Source organism: Ranitomeya variabilis, chromosome 5, assembly GCF_051348905.1.
Source record: "Ranitomeya variabilis isolate aRanVar5 chromosome 5, aRanVar5.hap1, whole genome shotgun sequence".
Lineage (NCBI taxonomy): Eukaryota > Metazoa > Chordata > Amphibia > Anura > Dendrobatidae > Ranitomeya > Ranitomeya variabilis.
Genome location: NC_135236.1, coordinates 219,992,650 through 220,014,193, shown reverse-complemented (window position 1 = coordinate 220,014,193; position 21,544 = coordinate 219,992,650). Strand labels below are relative to the sequence as shown.

Here is a 21,544-nt window from a genome sequence, read left to right as displayed (position 1 = left end):
TCTATCTATCTATCCCATATCTATCTATCTATCTATCTATCTATCTATCTATCTATCTATCTATCTATCTATCTATCTATCTATCTATCTATCTATCCCGTATCTATCTATCCATCTGTGCATGTAAACATTATTGTTCAATGAAGTATGTAAATGAAGAGGTTAAACAAGAAATTACATCACAATTTTTTTTGTTAAATAATAGATCTTTATTTAGCTTGCAAAAATGCATACAAAACCTCATGAAAAAAAAACGCATAAGAATTCGCATCAAAAATGTGTGGATTTTTACCTGCATTTTCTGCCAAGAGATGCAGAATCATCAGTTTGTAACTGTTGACCCGGAGGGGCTAGCGGGGGCATCTGGACGCTATGTGGCGCCCGGAGACAGCCTAAAACTAAGGTGTCGTCCGGGTTGACAGGGTAGTGAAAAACACCCATTTAAAGGTAATAGATATCTCCGAAATATGCCTCAGCACAAGTATTGTACAAAAAAATATATAAGACAATATGCAGGTGACAGAATGGATCACAGATACAATGGATTCGTAAGTGCACTAAATCCAACATATGGGCAAAATAGTGTGCCACAAGCAAGTTGATGATGGTTAGCGCTTATGCATAAACGCAGCGCTATGATATGGAGTTATTAGGCGCTTAAACGCAAGTGATGTAGCATCCAATTGGTCGGCAATCCACTACTTCCAGTAAGCGCCTAGACATGCGCAGTATGTATATCGATGACGCGCTTGGACATGCGCAGTTGGCATTAGCAGACGCTGAATATGGGGAATGGCGTCCTACATGCGGCACATGGGCTCTTCACCATTTAAGTATGTATATATGAAATATGAGGTTATATTAGCTGCAATACACTCTGAATGGTGAACTAAATATGGGGATTTTAAATGTAAAACAATATATGAGCACAGAGCACAAAGCACTTTATAAATAAGCACCTTATAATATCGGTTCATGATGAACTGATCCGCACATGTACTTGGATTTGCACAATATATGAAGCATTTACTGTATGAATTATATATTCCCTTTGGCTATGATTATTGTTGGGAGTACTATAAATTGACACCTGTTTGTAAAACCCATTGCTTGAGAAAGGCTCAGTCTGAGCCGAAACGTCGCCCAGACCAGTGGGTTGATTAAAATCCTGCACGTCTAAACACTGCAAAGATGGAGTGCTGCCTCGTTTTTTCTAATTATCTATCCCATATCTATCTATCCCATATCTATCTATCTATCTATCTATCTATCTATCCCATATCTATATATCCCATATCTATCTATCTATCTATCTATCTATCCCATATCTATCTATCTATCCCATATCTATCTATCCCATATCTATCCATCCCATATCTATCTATCCCATATCTATCTATCTATCCCATATCTATCTATCTATCTATCCCATATCTATCTATCTATCTATCTATCTATCTATCTATCTATCTATCTATCTATCTATCTATCCCGTATCTATCTATCCATCTGTGCATGTAAACATTATTGTTCAATGAAGTATGTAAATGAAGAGGTTAAACAAGAAATGACATCACAATTTTTTTTGTTAAATAATAGATCTTTAAAAAAAAACGCATGAGAATTCGCATCAAAAATGTGTGGATTTTTACCTGCATTTTCTGCCAAGAGATGCAGAATCTGCGCCCAAAAATCCACAGGCAAATCTGCAACGGGTGCATATACCCTAAAGTACCCACATAGAAAAACTAAAGCAGAAAACTACTGCCATATAACGGTTAAGGGGAAAGTAGTCACACAGACAGGAACACTTCAACAGTACTTTTCCTGCGACACTTGCACAATAAAAAAAAAATAAAAACACAAAATAACCACAAGCACAGCACAATGCAGAGTGCACAAATAAGGGTCACCCTCATCAGTTGAATTTGGGGTTAAGCCGACATGTGCCCCAGTGCTAGCAGGGTGGAGCACAAGGAGATATTGGGACAGCTTATCACTCACCATCTTTTTTTTGAGCCAATAAAAATGCCTAAAATGCGAAAACAGGCAGTATCCTGTCCATTCAATGTTCGCTCACTAGTTCTATAGCAAATCTCTGCTAACTCCTGCATGTTGAGGTGTTGTCATCAGAGAGTATAGGACCACCAATACGATTTAGTACAAAAAGAATTAAAGGGAAGCTATCACCCCCAAAATCGAAGATGAGCTAAGCCCACCAGCATCAGGGGCTTATCTACAGCATTCTGTAATGCTGTAGATAAGCCCCCGATGTATCCTGAAAGATGAGAAAAAGAGGTTAGATTATACTCACCCAGGGGCGGTCCGGTCCGATGGGCATCGCGGTCCGGTGCCTCCTATCTTCATAGGATGACGTCCTCTTCTTGTCTTCACACTGCGGCTCCGGCATACTTTGTCTGCCCTGTTGAGGGCAGAGCAAAGTACTGCAGTGCACAGGCGCTGGGCCTCTCTGACCTTTCCCGGCGCCTGCGCACTGCAGTACTTTGCTCTGCCCTCAACAGGTCAGACAAAGTATGCCTGCGCCGGAGCCGCAGCGTGAAGACAAGAAGAGGACGTCTTCCTATGAAGATAGGAGGCACCGGACCGCGACGCCCATCGGACCGGACCGCCCCTGGGTGAGTATAATCTAACCTCTTTTTCTCATCTTTCAGGATACATCGGGGGTTTATCTACAGCATTCCAGAATGATGTAGATAAACCCCTGATGCCGGTGGGCTTAGCTCATCTTCGATTTTGGGGGTGACAGGTTCCCTTTAAGGGTACCGTCACACTCTGCAACTTTCCAACGATCACGACCAGCGATACGACCTGGCCGTGATCGTTGGAAAGTCCTTGTGTGGTCGCTGGGGAGCGGTCACACAGACAGCTCTCCAGCGACCAACGATCCCGAAGTCCCCGGGTAACCAGGGTAAACATCGGGTTACTAAGCGCAGGGCCGCGCTTAGTAACCCGATGTTTACCCTGGTTACCAGTGTAAATGCAAAAAAAAACAACACATACTCACATTCCGGTGCCTGTCAAGTCCCCCGGCGTCCGCTTCCCTGCACTCCTCCTGCATCCTGTGTAAGAGCCGCCGGAAAGCAGATCGGTGACATCACCGCTGTGCTCTGATGTACGGCCGGCCGGCGCTGACACAGGATGCAAGAGGAGTGCAGGGAAGCGGACGCCGGGGGACTTGACAGGCACCGGAATGTGAGTATGTGCTTTTTTTTTTTTACATTTACAATGGTAACCAGGGTAAACATCGGGTTACTAAGCGCGGCCCTGCGCTTAGTAACCCGATATTTACCCTGGTTACCAGTGAAGACATCGCTGCATCGGCGTCACACACGCCGATGCAGCGATGTCAGCGGGTGATCCAGCGACGAAATAAAGTTTCAAACGATCTGCTACGACGTACGATTCTCAGCGGGGTCCCTGATCGCAGTAGCGTGTCAGACACAGCGAGATCGTACGTATGTCGCTGGAACGTCACGGATCGTGCCGTCGTAGCGACCAAAGTGCCACTGTGAGACGGTACCCTAAAGGTACCTTCACACTAAATGACTTTGCAGCGATAACGATAGCGATCCGTGACGTTGCAGCGTCCTGGATAGCGATATCGTTGTGTTTGACACGCAGCAGCGATCTGGATCCTGCTGTGATATCGCTGGTCGTTGCTGAAAGTCCAGAACTTTATTTGGTCGTCAGATCGGCGTATATCGTCGTGTTTGACAGCAAAAGCAACGATGCCAGCAATGTTTTACAATGGTAACCAGGGTAAATATCGGGTTACTAAGCGCAGGGCCGCGCTTAGTAACCCGATATTTACCCTGGTTACCCGGGGACTTCGGCATCGTTGGTCGCTGGAGAGCTGTCTGTGTGACAGCTCTCCAGCGACCACACAGCGACGCTGCAGCGATCGGCATCGTTGTCGATATCGCTCCAGTGTCGTTTAGTGTGAAGGTACCTTAAGAGAATAACACCCCTCAACAGATGACGATGCAGCGGGGTCAGGTGTATACTATAGCTGACATGATGAAGAATTGGCCACGATCGATGTGGCCACTGATTATGCCCACTAGACCTCCTAGATGCTACTGTCAGCAACATCTAGATTGTTAATCAAGGGACGGAGCTGTCTTATGAACCTCATCGGTACCCCAAGATCATGACACTGTGGTACCAATGGTTGCCATGGCATTCACAGTCAAGTAATGGCACGTGGGTTTGCCAGCTATGGTGATAGCAGTGACGACTAATGTTTATTTTATCATGCTGAGGTCCGCATGATAAAAAAAAAATCAATGCATGCTGCGAATGGCAGCGTATATTGGACGGCGCACACACATACAAGTCTATGGGTGCGTGCATAACATCAGATTGCACTTGTATGTCATCCAAGTGCAGTCTGATATATGCCGACTCACAGAATGGAGAACATGGAGAAATTAAGTTCTCCATCTTCTCCATACCTGTGATCCAATTCTTGCAGGTGAGGGAATTCGATCACAGTAAAATGACGTTCAGATCACGCTCGCAACAGAGTTTGAGCCGAGGGTCATTTACATATAGTATCCGATTCTCTTGCATGTTGGATGTTATTAACTTTTTCTCCAGTATAACAATTTGGTTTAAGAGTAAAATCAAAGTTGGAAAATTGCTAATTTTTCTAAATTTGTAAAATTTCTGATACTTTTCTAAATAAATGCAAAATATAATAATAACATAATTTTACTTTAAGGTACCAAGTGTAAAAAAAAAAAAAAATCTCAGGATCACTGGGATAAGTGAAACATTTCAGAGTTATTGCCACTTAAAATGACAAGTCAGATTTTAAACATGTGGCCTGGTCACTACCGGATTAATGATGGTTTCACACAAGTTTTGGGGTCCGCGTATTGACTGATGCACTGATGTGATCAGTCACAGGTCTCTCAACATGCATATATGAGGCCAGTGCAAAAGTCGCAGTCCGTTACACAGACCATGACAGATGGACATGTAAATGCAGAGTAATGATGTTATTTTACCATTTACGGTACATAATAATGGATGGATTTGTACTATTTAAAAAGAAAAAATGTTATTAGCCTACGTTTAGTATTGAAAAACACAAAAAAAAAAAAAAAAACATAACTGACATAAACCTGCCAAAAGGCATGTGTCTGGGGTGCTATAGGGCTGCCCCACATTAGACTTTGGGGATTGTACATCCTGCTTTAACAGACATAAAAAAGGATACAAAACGGCACACGCCATCAGTCCTACAAGCACACAACCAAAGCATGTCAGCCCTCAGAAACAGAGGCCTTTTAAAAATGACATGTAAAACAATGGCTGCAATAAAAGCAACAAGACAACGGATCATGATTTAATTATATATACCTAGTATTTAATCTAGAAGAAAAAAGACAAATGTGTAATAAACCACTGTACACAGTTAATTATTATGAGGCTCACTAGGTTTTTTTTATTTTTTTTTTTTTAAATGAGAGCATGATCTTGTGGGTTTTTTTTTTGCATTCTGCTAATACTCTAAAACTATTCCAACCTCAACTTAATCACTATAGAGGGTTAATCCGCCTAGCCTCTCTGGCATATTAAGCCAGCTGTAGACAGAGTTGACTTTTTAAACTTTATTTCAGACACTATGTCATCAGCAAAACATCAATGAACTGACCTGCACTCCTAACCCAAATTGTTTCCATTCACAACCCAGCACTGTGCAGCTAAGCAAACTGTATGCGGCTCAGAAACAAACAGATTCCATGGTCTGACGCACAGGGAGGCCTGTCTAATTACAGATGGAAAGCTACCTGTTAGCTTACTTGCGTTCCCATGTGGGTGGCGTACTACAGTGGTACACAAGTGGACGCCATTGTATTAAAGATTTAGAACATCAAAAACGCAATTCATTTTGTAATATAAAAGATCCTAGCTGCTTAGTCCTGGCCTCATGATGTGTCATCTGTAATATGCCAGCCTTACACCTGTCGCTTGAGTTATGCTGTCCAAAATACAGGAAACATTAATCATACAATTGATTACAACATTTAACCATACAATTACAGCCAGGTATTGTTTTTCTCGTAAACAATCCGAAGTTTCAGAGAAAACATCATTTAAAAAGCAGTCACGGGAGAAATGACTAGTCCGGCGCTGACGGCAGGCCAGCTCCTCCCCACACCTCTTTAGTAGATTGACAGTTCTCTATGCACACATGGGAGAGACCTGTCAATCACTGGAGCGGGGTGGGATGACCACCGAGGGGTGTCATTTTTAAAAATGTCTTCAAGTGAATCTGATAAACCTGTTCCTCATAATAATCAGCTGCGTACAGCGGTCTGTTTCACATGTTTCTTGTAAACTAAAGCATAGGCATATAATGAAACCGTGATCAGTGTCTTGTTTCTTTTCACGCAACCTTTGTTTCACAGGTCACTATTAGAAAGCCTTTATTTCTGCCTATGGTCCCCGGCTGGCTCTACAAACCGGGAGCATTTATGAGACAAACATGGTGCAGCCAGGGTCTGATTCATGCAGCATGACTCGCGTGACAGGCTCCCTTTAATAAACACATGTTGCCAGGGTCAGGGCGGAGGTGGGGATGAGAAAGATGGCATGGGATTGTGACAAAACAGAAATAGGCAATTTATTTGTGTGTTCTTAGGCTAATTCTTACAATATTTATATATAATATTTTTTTATATTATTTTCTCCTAACTTTTTAGAACTGCTAAGTGTGAAATACAACCAACCAGAGCATCTTTGTAGAAGCAAGGGGTTAATATTTTCAGCCGCCAAGTGCTATTTGAGTTACTCTTTAGAACTGCAATGAAAATCAATTGTCATGTAAGCTTACTGTCAGTAAAGAGTATTATATTTCATCCCCACTTTACTCAACCACAAAACCTCAAGCACTCTGAAAGACTAAATTATTCATATAATCCTAAACTAGTATTTGCCTAGGCCTGGTAGTTTAGATGTATTATTCTAAGCAATAAAACCAAGTGTATCAGGGTAGAGGACACTGGCTCATTTTCTTAGTCCTCTAGTGATCTTTAAAAAGGACATATCATGCGACAATTGTGATAATTACTAAAACATAAGAAAATATCAACTAGATATTACAAGATGGTGTTAACAGAACCCAAGGATCATGTCTTACCAAAGCATTACTGACCTATCGGCATAGGGGACGCACCTTTAGGAATGACATTCAGAGCTTTGGAAAGAGAAATGGCAGAAAATGGCATCCTTATAATAAATATTTCAGTGTCTAAACATGCGTTCACGTCAAAGAGTCCAGGCTGAGCACATCATTCACACAAGTAAATATTTACATTCTATCAGGACTAGGGGACTATTAACCAATACTGCCTGTGTAATAATCGCTATGTAAACATATTGAACTTACAGACCTCACAGGAAGCCGTAGAAACCACGCTGTAATGGGACATTAAAGTCTAAACATAAAATCCTATAAATATTTGTGCTGGGAATATGTATACTAGAATAGATTTTCCTACTGTGTCATGAAAAGACTTTCTGAATACTACAGAAAAGTACCGTAGTTTAAAAACTTTTTTTCCCCAGAATACTAACCTACAAAGATCAAGAAGGGTGTACTAATCTGGACTTCATATACGAATGTGTTAGTCTGACAACATTCCACAGAAGAGCAAATGTGGAGGGAGTCTGAAAGTGTGCTCAATTATCACACCACTACTGCATAGTATGCGCGGAGCGCCTCGGAGAAGGCATGGGCCCTCGCTGTGACACTCATGTCTGCTGTAGCGCTTTCTTTAACCACATGCAGGGCATTTAGCTACTTCTCATTAAACTCAAACAATGCAATGTAAAAGAACTACAGAGAGCAAGTCCCTATGCTGCTGCTCCTATGTAGTTTCTCTAATTAGCCTGCAGGTGGAGCCATTATCCAGACAAGACGATGCTGCACAAGAGAAAACACGGCACTAATCAAGGAAATGAACATTTGTTGGTGAAATATAAAGAGAATATATAGAGACCGCAAAGAGCTGTGAAACAAAATTTTTAACAGGAATCAAACATACACAATATGTCAAAGTGCGACACTCATTCCACTCACACAATACAGGTGTTAAGGAACACGAAAAATAGGACACAAAGTTTTCAGCTTGTGTCATAAAGAGAATTTGTCAACATGATTTTGTAGTGAAAGCTTAAGACGTGGCTGGGATGGTGCGGTTATGTCGATTACACTGATACCTTTAGTGGAGAAAACCACTTTGTTTTTTCTTTAATGACAGAGTTCGGTGCACAGGGGCCGGACTGTGCACTGGGTCTTCTCTTCCCTGTCTGGGATTCCCCGGCCGCTCCACCTGCCTCCAGTCTGTTAATGATCTGCCTCCTCAGTTTGAAATCTCAGGAGTGACCTGTCATTCATAGACCGGAGGCAGACGGAGGGGCCGGGGATCATACACAGGGAGGAGAAGACCCAATGTACAGTCCGGGCCCTGTGCACCGAAATCTAATTGAGAGAAAACTTCACAGAACAACAAATCAGATTTCTTCACCAAAGGTATCAATATAATCAGTATTAGGCCGGGGTCACACTTGCGAGTGTGATGCGAGAATCTCACGCATCAATACCCGGCACTGACGCCAGCACTCGGACCAGGGCATGCGGCTGCATGTATTTCTATGCAGCCGCACACTTCGGTCCCGAGAGCCGGCGGCAGTGCCAGATATTGATGCGCGAGTTTCTCGCATCACACTGGCAAGTGTGACCCCGGCCTTAGGCTGGAATCACACTAGTGTTTGACATCTGATGCGATATGCTAATGACACTCTGCTGCGAGCGTGAGCAGTGATAGTGCACTGCGCTCCCATTCTCTTCCATGCACAGGTGTGTAGGACACTGAGAAAGTAATTTTTCTATCTCCATTGCCTGTCTCAGTGCATATCGGACAAGTTTCAAAAAAAGCAGTAAAGCCGCACCCTATAATTATATAGTCTCTATGGACATCGGGGCGCACGTCCTCACCAGGGGGTCCATCCCAGATAGAACATCCAAATCCAAACTGAAGAAAAGGACAGCGCCACACCGGATAGTGAAAAGCAGCTCACATATTTATTCTGCCTCCTGCGGCAACGTTTCGGTCCAAAGACCTTTGTCAAGTCTTTGGACCGAAACGTTGCCGCAGGAGGCAGAATAAATATGTGAGCTGCTTTTCACTATCCGGTGTGGCGCTGTCCTTTACTTCAGTTTGGAAGTGCATATCGGACTGCACTGGGATAACATCCGAATGCAGTCCGATGTTTCATATGTACCCATAGACTTGTATGGGTGCGAGTGAGCAGAGTCTCGCTGCAAATCGCAGCATGCTGCCATTGTTCTCTCATGACGAATCATGAGAAAATAATCGCTAATCTGCATTGCCGCATAGCATAACATTGGGCCTATAGAATAAAACATGGGATAACACTGGGCCGTGTTATACGCTCGTGTGGCCCTGGCCTTACAGAGCCATCACAGCCATGTCCTTATTTTTTATTACAAAATTATGCTGACAGGTTCTCTTTAATAGAAGAAATCGTCAATGGAACAATTTAAATGGCTTATTTTTATCATGGTACTTTAACAAAAAGAAAAAAAGTTTTAGAACCATCTATACTTTCCTATAATGTTGGTTTACTTGGCCTTTCTTCCTTAAGGGTACCGTCACACAGTACCATTTTCATCGCTACGACGGCACGATCCGTGACATCGCAGCGTCGTATGATTATCGCTCCAGCGTCGTAGACTGCGGTCACACTTTGCAATCACGGCGCTGGGGGCGATGCCGTAGTCCCCGGGTAACCAGGGTAAACATCGGGTTACTAAGCGCAGGGCCGCGCTTCGTAACCCGATGTTTACCGTGGTTACCAGCGTAAATGTAAAAAAAACAAACAGTACATACTTACATTCCGGTGTCTGTCCCCCGGCGCTGTGCTTCTCTGCACTGTGTAAGCACCATAGCCGGAAAGCAGAGCGGTGACGTCACCGCTGTGCTCGCTTTCCGGCCGGCAGGCGCTCACAGTGCAGAGAAGCTGAGACGCCGGAGGACAGACACCGGAATGTAAGTATGTACTGTTTGTTTTTTTTACGTTTACGCTGGTAACCAGGGTAAACATCGGGTTACTAAGCGCGTCCCTGCGCTTAGTTACCCGATGTTTACCCTGGTTACAAGCGAACACATCGCTGGATCGGTGTCACACACAACGATCCAGCGATGTCAGCGGGTGATCAAGCGACGAAAGAAAGTTCCAAACGATCTGCTACGACGTACGATTCTCAGCAGGGTCCCTGATCGCTGCTGCGTGTCAGACACTGCGATATCGTAACGATATCGCTAGAACGTCACGAATCGTACCGTCGTAGCGATGAAAATGGCACTGTGTGACGGTACCCTAAATGTCTGGGGAACTCCATGGGGTCACAGACATGAGACTATTCAAAGGCAGAAGTGATGACCTGTTAGGCTATGTGCACACGTTGTGGATTCGCAGCAGTTTTCCATGCAGTGTACAGTACCATGTAAACCTATGGAAAACCAAATCCGCAGTGCACATGCTGCAGAAAATACTGCGCGGAAACTCTTCGGTTTATTTTCCGCAGAATGGCAATTCTTTGTGCGGATTACACCTATTCCATAATAGGAATCCGCAGGTGAAATCCGCACAAAAAAGGCTGGAAATCCATGGTAAATCCGCAGGTAAAATGCAGTGTGTTTTACTTGCGGACACAGAAATCCGCAATGTGGGCACATAGCCTAAGAGCTATAGTCTGCCGATTTATCTTATACCATCGTTGCCTCGCCAGGCTCGAGTCCACTATACAGCTCATTCTCACAACTATGGCTATATTCAGCCCCAGTGTAAAGTGAGTCATTGTATGTAAAACTACAACAAGCAAAAAACCAGTGTTAATAGACGTGGTCCATCATCCCCTACACCTGGTTCTACGCAAGGACCACATAGAATATCTGGCTGCACAGTATAAACGTCCCTGCTGCCAGGCACATTCATGTTTTAACAAGACATTAATAAATGTAAAAAATGAAAGTTTTTGCAATACAAAATTAGTGTGGAGCAATGAGAAATGAGGCATCTACAAGATATTATTGGCTTATTTAAGTTGTAAGCATCATCAGAAATGAAATAAAACTTGGAGTGCTCTGTGTTTTGGTTGCTCTGTCATTTCTAATACATTTTTTTGTTAATCTAGCAGAAATCATCTGGCTCAGAGTACAGTCTACCCTGAATTAGACACAACTGTTAAAATGTAAATTGCTAAACTATTTTTAGCTGCTGGAATGGAAGAAAAAAAAATATTCCTGGCCTCGGGAAAATGATTTGAAGCATTGTGTTCATTTTGTTTATCAAGCAGCTATTCAGCCTCTAGTGGGGCCCAAGTGCTTAGGCAAGCAAAAGCTTTTCAGAGTGCCTGCAGCTGCAGTCCTGGCTTCCAGGTAGGCTGCAGGTTCAGAGCACAGCTGCCCCGGGCTGTACAAGCCGGATCAGCTCCATCTGCAAACAAGGTAACAAACAGATTTCAAACTCCAGCATTATTTTTACAAGAAAACTCTACAAGAAAGCCAATATTCAGACGTGAGCCATATCATCAATCCCTGGTTAACGCATGTGCCCTGTGCCGCAGCGGTGAACACTACCGGGGATGCTCCATTCAAACAAAACTGCTCTGAGTTATGACTCATCCAATTGCACCTGCGCCCAAGTGTTAAGTGCTGCCAAATAAAAGCCCTCCACCATTTACACAACAAAGAGATGTGCCCCGCAAGGCAGCAAAGCTCTCCCCCTCCTCTCTCATTTGTTCTTACATCCAGGGAGGGAGGGAGGAAACCGGGAGACACACAGAGAGACTGAGGAAAACTTCTTCCACTGAGCAGGGATTTTCATTACACGTGGATTTTTAAATGCCGATTCATTTACAAACAATTTTCCTCCGTTAAAGAATAAAGCATATTTAATTCCACAAAACACCCCTATAGCAATAGATTATCACAGCCATTAATGCTTTTTTCCCCCCAACCAAAACCCTTGCAACCTTTTTCATCAAAGCCCTTTATTCTCTAAGGATATATTTTCGAGCAAAGAGGGATCAACAAACTAGTTGCTTGAAAGCCTTCCTGATGCTAGGCTGAAGTTAGGAAAGGCTTAATGAAAGCTTTAAAATCCACCAGGGTTTCACACTGAACATCTGACTTGGTGATTTATGCATATTAATAACCTCAGTCCTACTGAGGCAAGCTGAGCTGTTCGTGTCCTCCGAATCTTAATGTCTTCAGCTCCATTGGGATTATTACAAATGTAAATTTTGAAGATTCTTGGCTATTAATCTCTGTCTGTCCTCCTGCTCAGCAACATAATGACTAATTAAACATCAAAAGACCTGTACAGGAGATCTTCTTTGACAGCTTCTGGCCCTGCTCTCCTCCCATGAGAGGAATTCAAATGACAGGGACAAGGGGACAGGAGCATATGACAGTGCTACAAATCACTGCCGTGAATCTAAGAACTAAACATCAAATGTGGCTTTAGACCTAACGAAGCTCTACATTGATCAAGACAGTCGGTTTATGGTCACCGCAGAAGACCAGGATAAATAATGATGGGTATGACCTATGCTTAATGGTCATAGGAACCCAATTTATGCCCCACAATATAAAGAATGCAACCAGTACTTACAGAAGAAGGCAAACCAGGGGGGACCTTTCTGATCTTCTTAGTTTGTACAGGATCTGCACATTGTAAAATCAAAAGAAAAAAAACAATGTAACATCATCTGCTAAAAAAATAAGCTTATATATGTTTATTCTACAAAATAATAATCATCATTTTCGTAGCTCAGGACACTTCCCATAATGTACTTGCTTGTTGCTTTCTCATGGTACTTACAGCCTTTATCCAGTATATATTCTATAATACACATTTCATTGTTTTAGCTGATTTCACAGAGCTATAAAACAAATGAAACACCTGAATCCACTCAGTTGTTTTGGACCACATAACCAAAAAAAGATCTAGCTTTTATGCATGGCCAGTCTCCACCTAACTAATCCCCTTAGCATAAGGCTACAGATTTCAGGTTAAATAGATGAAGGTAAACTGCAGAATATATGAGGGGGTTTCTGTACAATCCAAGCTTGAGGGTCACAGTAACACAACCCTACTCCTAAACATTACATTTACACTCTGCCAACTGCAGTTAGAGTTCTAACATTGATGTCTACTTCATTCAACTACGGGGACCAACCCCAATCCTCACGGTCTTCTCCTGCCCAGCAGTGCTGATGGTCCTCAGATGTGCGGGGAACTACAGCACAGCCCCAATAACTTTAATAGGGCTGGGCTTCAGATCCCTGCACAGCGAGAAGCTCTCCTGAGTAGTTGAGATTGCTCTCTGGAAATACCACATAACAGACATATTATATTGTTAGGATATAACCTAGGAATATTCTAGGACAGGAATACCTTTTTACCTGGAGTCTGTAAACAAACAGGCACACAAACTGCATAAAAACAGAATACTGCCCGAAGAATGGCTGTCACAGAACTCGTTATCTGCTGCCCTATGTCTACTGATTAAGTGCTGGGTATATGCCACAGTCATCACCCTTTTCATAGTTAAAGGGAACCTGTCACCCCGTTTTTTCAGTATGAGATAAAAATACTGTGAAATAGGGCCTGAGCTGTGCATTACAACAGTGTATTTTGTGGACCCCGATTCCCAACCTATGCTGCCGAAATACGTTACCAAAGTAGTCGTTTTCGCCTGTCAATCAGGCTGGTCTGGTCAAAAGGGCGTGGTTTCTTCCCCCAGATCTTGCTTAGTTTTCCGTTGGTGGCGTAGTGGTGTGCGCATGCCCAAGGTCCCAAATCCACGTCACAGGGAGTGAAAAGATCGCGATGTGCTGTATTTCATTGGTGATCGGTGGGCGCGGCCATCTTCCTTTGGCCGCGCGTGCGCACAAGCGGCGCTCTGCTGGCCGCGGCTTCAGGAAAATGGCCGCGGGATGCCGCGCGTGCGCAGATGGAGATCGCGGCGGCCATTCTCCTGAAGCCGCGGCCAGCAGAGCGCCGCTTGTGCGCACGCGCGGCCAAAGGAAGATGGCCGCGCCCACCGATCACCAATGAAATACAGCACATCGCGATCTTTTCACTCCCTGTGACGTGGATTTGGGACCTTGGGCATGCGCACACCACTACGCCACCAACGGAAAACTACGCAAGATCTGGGGGAAGACACCACGCCCTTTTGACCAGACCAGCCTGATTGACAGGCGAAAACGGCTACTTTGGTAACGTATTTCGGCAGCATAGGCGGGGAATCGGGGTCCACAAAATACACTGTTGTAATGCACAGCTCAGGCCCTATTTAACAGTATTTTTATCTCATACTGAAAAAACGAGGTGACAGGTTCCCTTTAAAGCAGCTGGAAACAAAGTTATACAGTTTACTAATATAGCTTTATTCGCTCCGGTGGCGTGATCGTTGCTGGTCCCTGCTGCGGCACTCCTGGTTTTGTGCTTGGCACAGGACAGATTTTCCTGTTTAGGCATGTGACCCCAGCAGTGTTTGTGGGCAGATTGCTGACCACCAATTTCAATATTAAAGCTGGTCCACTTATCCGTTGTAGAGACCGGAAAAAAAACTGCATTTAGCCATTTTAAAAATAAATTCATGGCTAAAACAATTTAGATTTTCAATCTACTTAATGGATAACAATTTCACGCAATATTTCGAAGTAGAACATACATTTGTTGTAAACATACATATTCCAGTTTATTTAGAGCATGTAAGACATATTGGCCTGTATAAGCTATAATGAAGCATAATATGGAAACATTACTTAGGATAGATCTACATTTTCAGACCATCAGCAAAATATTACATTCGATGTGTGCCACTAGTTACAATAACAAATACAATGCAGCAACTAATAAGGGTCACCACTTTATAGTACATTTCCGTAGCAGATATCCTTCTTGTAAAAGGTGGCCATACACACACACACAACTGTCTTTATACTCTCAGTTCAGCACGCAGCGGATCTTAAGCACTGCCATCAAAGTTTTTATCCTGTTAATACATTGCAGTCATCATATTATAAGGCACTTTGTACTAATTGCTCATTTTGCCTTTCTACCCAGTTAATTATCTTTTCCATTGGGTCTTTGATATCAAGCGATTAAAAACTGACTTGCTGAATCCATCTAAGCTTTACGTAGAAACAAGAGGTCAATTTGCCCTGTATGACTCATGAGTCTCTGCAAAAGTTCCTGGTAGGGGGAGAAGGGAGCAGCTGGGTCAGGAAGTCAAGAGGGGAATGATAAATGCAGGGGAAAAGAGACTTCCTGTTTCTACATAGAGCAGAGAAAAGAGAAGAATCAGATGGGTAGAAAGGCAAAATGAGCAATTGTAAGTACACAGTGCCACATAATATGATGACTGCAATATATCAAGAGGACAAAAACTTTGATGGGGGAGCTTCTTTAATGGGAAGAAAGAAGTAGACCGCTGACACTCCTCTGGTGTGGTCTTCCCTGGGAGCATAAATCAGGTATATGGAAATTCAACTGCCCCATTCTTCTGGAGTTGGGGGTTGTTGAGCACCGCTGTACACATTAGGACCCACAGAAAATAATAGATTTTTCAGATTTTAATCTATGAATCTAATGTGTATGGTCCAGAAAGTGACTTCGGCACATTCACCTAAAGCAAACAATCATACCCTACCCTCCTGTGAGCATGATCTGAAAGGAATATATGGTAGGTGGTGCTTAGCATAAAGTGACAAATTTGTGCGTTTGGAGGAAGAAGAAAAGCAGCACTGCACCCCCCTGCTCACCACAGGTATGTCCCAGTGAATTGGAAAAATGATAATTACTTACGGGTAATTTGATTTTCCAGATCCATGACAGCACCGGTACATGAGATGGTCCCGCCCCCAAGAACAGGAAACCTGCATAGGAGATAAAAGATGGGGGCAGCACCTCTCTCCTCAGTTTGTTTACAGAGAAAGCAAGGTAACAGCTATGTCAGTGTTAGTCATATATACATTATATTAAACTCTAAAGACTATATATTAAGTGGTTATTTCCCCATCTTATGTATATTATTTATTTATTTATTTATTACTTATCTATATAATTTTTTTTTTGTGAATCACACAACCATCACCAAGATAGGGCGGGAATTAGAGCGGTGCTGTCATGGATCTGGAAAATCAAATTACCCGTAAGTAATTATCATTTTTTCCCTTCCCCATGACAGCACCGGTACATGAGAGGAAGAAATAGAAGGAACCTCTAGGGTGGGACAACGGCAGATAGCACTTTTCTCCCAAAGGCGAGATCCGATAGCCTCAGATTTAATCTATAATGGCTGAAGAAAGTAGAGGGTGAAGACCATACTGCTGCATTACAGATTTGCTCTATAGACGCATTTGCCCTCTCTGCCCAAGATGTGGAAATAGCCCTAGTAGAGTGGGCTGTAACTCCAGGTGGAGGGACCTGCCCCGCAGAGGAATAGGAAAGTGATATAGCCATACGGAGCCACCGTGCAATGGTTGATTTTGTGGTCTTTTTTCCCCTGTTTGCCCCCTGAAAGGAGACAAAAAGGGCTGAAGACTGTCACCATGGATTTGTCACTTCTATATATTGAAGTAGGCAACGTCTGACGTCCAAGCAATGGAAGGTTTCTTCTCCCTGGGATTTTGGATTGGCACAAAATGAGGGCAAGACTATCTCCTGGTCCCTGTGGAATTTTGAGTTGACCTTTGGTAAGAAGGCTGGATCAGATTTTATAATTACCCTGTCTTCTAGGAATGTAGTGTAAGGAGGGTCTATAGATATAGCCTGGAGCTCACTAATGTGTCTGGCTGAGGTAAGGGCAATCAGGAGAACCGTTTTTAAAGTTAGCGCTTTCACCGATATGGAGGAAAGAGGCTCAAAGGGAGAGGTGGTCAAAGCATTTAAAACCAAATTTAAATCCCAGGGAGCGACCTTTGGACGAGGTTTGAATGGTCTGGCTGTAAAGGAGGCCCGAATGAACCTACACACCCAGGGGTGATCAGCCAATTTTTGGTCAAACAGGGCGCTAAGCGCCGAGACTTGCACTTTTAGGGTGCTGGTAGATAATCCTCTCTCCAGACCCTTTTGGAGAAATTCTAAGATTTCTGATATAGGGACTTCCTGAACGGTATCTGTTATCCTTCGGCCTGAAAATTCTAAAAATTTTCCCCATACCCTTTGGTATTTATCAGCTGTGATCTTCTTTCTACTGGACAGCAGAGTAGTAACTAACGGATCCGAGAATCCCTTCGCTAGCAGAAGTCCCCTCTCAAGTTCCAAGCAGTGAGGTGTAGACTGTGAACCTGAGGATGTGTCACTGGACCCTGGTGCAGAAGATTTGGAACATCTGGAAGTATCCATGGGTCCGAGATGGACATACGTCTGAGCCAAGTGAACCAAGCTCTCTTTGGCCAGAAGGGTGCGATTAAGATTATGCGCGATTTCTCCTCTCGGATCTTCTTCAGGACTGTAGGGATTAATGGGATTGGGGGAAACGCGTAGGCTAGTTGGAATCTCCATTGGTGCAGCAACGCATCTACTCCTTCTGGGTTCTCTTTCGGGTTCAGAGAGTAGAATCTTTCTACCTTTCGATTCTGCCTTGTGGAGAAAAGATCCACTTGAGGAAGCCCCCAGATGGCACAGATTTCTCCAAAAATTTTTTGATTTGGTGACCACTCGCCCTGGTGCAGGACGTGACGACTCAGAAAGTCTGCGACGAGGTTGTCCGACCCCTTTAAGTGTGTACTTGTAAGAGATAAGAGATGGTTTTCGGCCCAACGAAATAGCCTTCTTGCTTCTTCCATTAGGGGACTTGATCTCGTTCCTCCCTGTCGATTTATATACGATACCGTTGTGCTGTTGTCGGACAACACTACCAGATGTCTTCCTTTGACGTCCTCTTCCGTTTGAAGAATCGCTTGCCTTACCGCTGTTAATTCCTTCAGGTTTGAGGAGGCTAATTGCATTTGTGGATCCCATAGACCCTGTAGGATCCAATCTGATAGGTGTGCTCCCCAACCTAACGGGCTCGCATCCGTGGTCAGTACCACCGGATTCTGGATTGACCATGGGACCCCTTTTTTTAGATTTTCGGAATCTAGCCACCAGCTTGGAGAGTCCCGTACATGTTGTGACAATACGATTTTTCGATTTAAGTTGTAGGGTATTTTTGTTTGTTCTGACAGAATCTGCCACTGTAGGTCCCTTGAATGCAGTTGTGCCCATTGGACCGCCGGAATTGTTGCAGTAAGCATACCTAGGAGGGACATGGCTTCCCTCACCGAGACGGATTGGGCCATCTGTATTTGTCTTACTCGCTGTTTTATGGCCTCGATCTTTCTGTCTGGAAGGACACAGTCTTGTCTGATTGAATTTAACTGAATTCCCAGAAACTCCTGTATCTGGACCGGAATCATTCTTGATTTTTTTAAGTTTATTATCCACCCCAGCCTGGTTAGTAGCTCTCGTACTTTCGTAACTGCTTTTGTGCAATCTTCTTGATTGTCTGCTATAAGGAGGAAATCGTCTAAATAGGGCACTAGTAGAATATTTTCTCTCCTCACGAAGGATGCTACTTCCGAAATTATTTTTGTAAAGATACGAGGAGCCACTGATACCCCGAAGGGGAGACATTGGTATTGTAGATGGGTGTAGACCTGTCCCAGCTGCACTGCTAACCTTAGAAATTGTTGATGCTCCATGCTGATTGGTACATGATAGTAGGCATCTGTAAGGTCTATCACTGCCATGTAACATCCCGGATACAGCAGTTTTACCGCCGTTCTCATAGTCTCCATTTTGAATTTTTCCACTCGGATGAACTTGTTTAACTCTTTTAGGTTGAAAATTGTTCTTAATGACCCATCCGGTTTTGGTGTGAGGAAAAGGGCGCTGTAAAAACCCCTCCCTATTTCCTGTGGAGGTACTCCTACCAGGACTTTTTTGTCTAGAAGAAGATGAACTTCTTTTTCGAGTACTAATTGGTTCTTTTTGGCCACACGAGTAACTTTTATTCGGTGAGGAGGCAGGGAGATAAAGTTTAATCGTAGGCCGTCGGATAACAAGTTGATTATCCATTGAGACGGCTGTAAGCTTACTCACTGATGGACAAAAAAACGTAACCTTCCTCCCACCTGGAATATGGCGTCATTGTTTGGGATCTGGTTTTGGAGGTTTACTGAAAAGGAAACCTCTCTCTCTTCTTTCACCCCAGGTTTTTCCCCGTGTGGTTCTATCCGTTGGACGGCCCTGGCCTGCTCTACCCGATCCTCGAAAGGACCGACGATTGTCATACCATCGTCGTTTAAAGAAGGGAGGTGGAGGGAAGTGATTCTTCTTGTCCGCCGCTTTTTCTAAAATTTCATGTAATGCCCTCCCGAATAAATATTGCCCCTCACAGGGTACAGCACAGAGCTTCACTTTTGACTGAAAATCAGCATTCCAGTTTTTTAACCATAACGCTCTTCTGCCCGAATTAGAGAGGGCACTTGCCCGGGCAGCAAACCATACAGAATCAATAGCAGCGTCCGCCAGGAACCCCGCTGCATTTTGTAGTGAAGGGATGACTTCTAGAAGTCTGTCTCTTGGACACTTGTTTTTTATATGGTCGCTTAGTTCGTCTAGCCATTTAACCATGGCACGGGCAGTGCAAGTAGCCGCTACTCCAGGTTTGAACACCCAAGTTGAGGCTTCCCAGGCTGATTTTAGAAAGGCATCTGCCTTTTTATCTAAGGGGTCCTTTAGAGCACCCATATCCTCGAAAGGAAGTGCTATGCCCCTGGAGGTACTTGCGATAGCCGCATCCAACTTTGGCGCCTTTTCCCACTTTTCGCAAATTTCCTCATCAAAGGGATATTTACGTTTTAGGGCCTGGGGAACCGAAATCTTTTTATTCGGTTTTTTCCATTCCTTTTTTATAAGATTTAATATGTTATCATGAAACGGAAAAACTTTCCGCTTTTTCCCTTCCAAATTGTTGAACATGGAGTCCTGAACCGTTTGTTTTTCTTTTGGTGTCTCCACCCCCAATGTGGATCTGACCAGTTTTAGCAATTTCCCCACATCTTCTGACAACACATATGGGCGACCACACTCTTCATCCGAAGAGTCCAGGTCCGAGAGTTCCTCGGCCGGAAGCTCTCCTGGTTCACCCTCAGATTCTATATCAGATGTTTGGGGCGCAGAAGGCGGCTTTACGGACCTCTGCAACTCATGATGCTTTAATTGCTCCTTTACTGTGCTCTGCACTTCGTCTCTTACAATAGCTTTTATATTCTGAAGAAATGGTGACGATTCTTCAGTTATCGTTTCCTTTATACATGAGCGGCACATACGCTTCTCATATGTCTTGGGAAGGCTTTTATCACAGAGTGCACATACTTTATTCTTTTGCTTAGAGGTAACTTTCCTTCCCTGCATATACACACAGAAACACAGTGTTACTGATATGTTGTTTGCCTTACAAAGGCACTCACCCACCGGACCCTCAGTACCACGACGGGCTGTGGGGTGTCTGCAGGGATCGCTGATTCCACAGGATCTGCCATCTTTGTAGGAGGCTGTTACCAGCGTCTCCTTGCCGCCATGCAGTTTAAATAAGTGTGGGCAGGAGACGGTGTGTGCGCCCCTGAACATCCTCCCCACCGGGGAGTGTCAGCACACCGCTCCTTCGGCGTCTAGCGTCACTTCCGGTATACAAACCGGAAGTTCTCCCATTCACTTGGCGCCAGCGTCGTGATGGGTACGCTCTCTCTTCCTCCCCCGGCCCAGCCTCCGGCCAGGAGCGGACGCCGTGGAGTCCGCAGTGGGGAAGGACGCACATGCAGCCAGGTATGTGGGCGACGCGCGCATGCTGTCGCCGCTGCTCCCACCGCGGACCTCGGTCAGTGACCGGTTAAACAAAGGAGATCCCCTCCTCTGCAGCACCGCAGGTTCCCCGCAAGAACAGGAAACCAAACTGAGGAGAGAGGTGCCGCCCCCATCTTTTATCTCCTATGCAGGTTTCCTGTTCTTGGGGGCGGGACCATCTCATGTACCGGTGCTGTCATGGGGAAGGGAAAAAAAGGACTACTTATTTTTAAGGAATGGTGAGTATGGCTTTTCTTCTTCCTCCAAGCTAATGTGTATGGTCACCTTGAGGAACTGTACACACTTGTCCTGGCTTCCCTGTGTAATGAAAGCCATTAGGTCAGATCTAAATGGTGACCGCATGACCCTACTGACTTACATTACATGTTGCACTATTATTACTGGCAAAAGTGACAGAACACAAAATAGTGACAAGCCAAGACAAAATTCTGCAGAGCACAGACTACCCAGTACCAATGCCGCTCATAGGACTATGTCTATCTTCAGGGCTCCAGAACACAATGCCTGCTTTCCTGCTCCTCTTGTAATCAATATGAACCTTGTAAAAGTTCTT

The 21,544-nt window shown here is 44.1% G+C and overlaps 1 protein-coding gene across 8 annotated transcripts in view; it reads right to left on the bottom strand.

The window, feature by feature from the left end:
* The window catches only part of TCF12 (transcription factor 12), a 358,827-nt gene that overhangs the window by 53,704 nt on the left and 283,579 nt on the right, over window positions 1–21,544 (bottom strand). For all 8 annotated transcript variants that reach the window (XM_077263810.1, XM_077263806.1, XM_077263808.1 and 5 more), the window contains exon 8: window positions 12,736–12,788. In XM_077263810.1, the coding sequence (XP_077119925.1) occupies window positions 12,736–12,788 (53 nt within the window). The remainder of the gene's footprint in view (window positions 1–12,735; window positions 12,789–21,544) is intronic.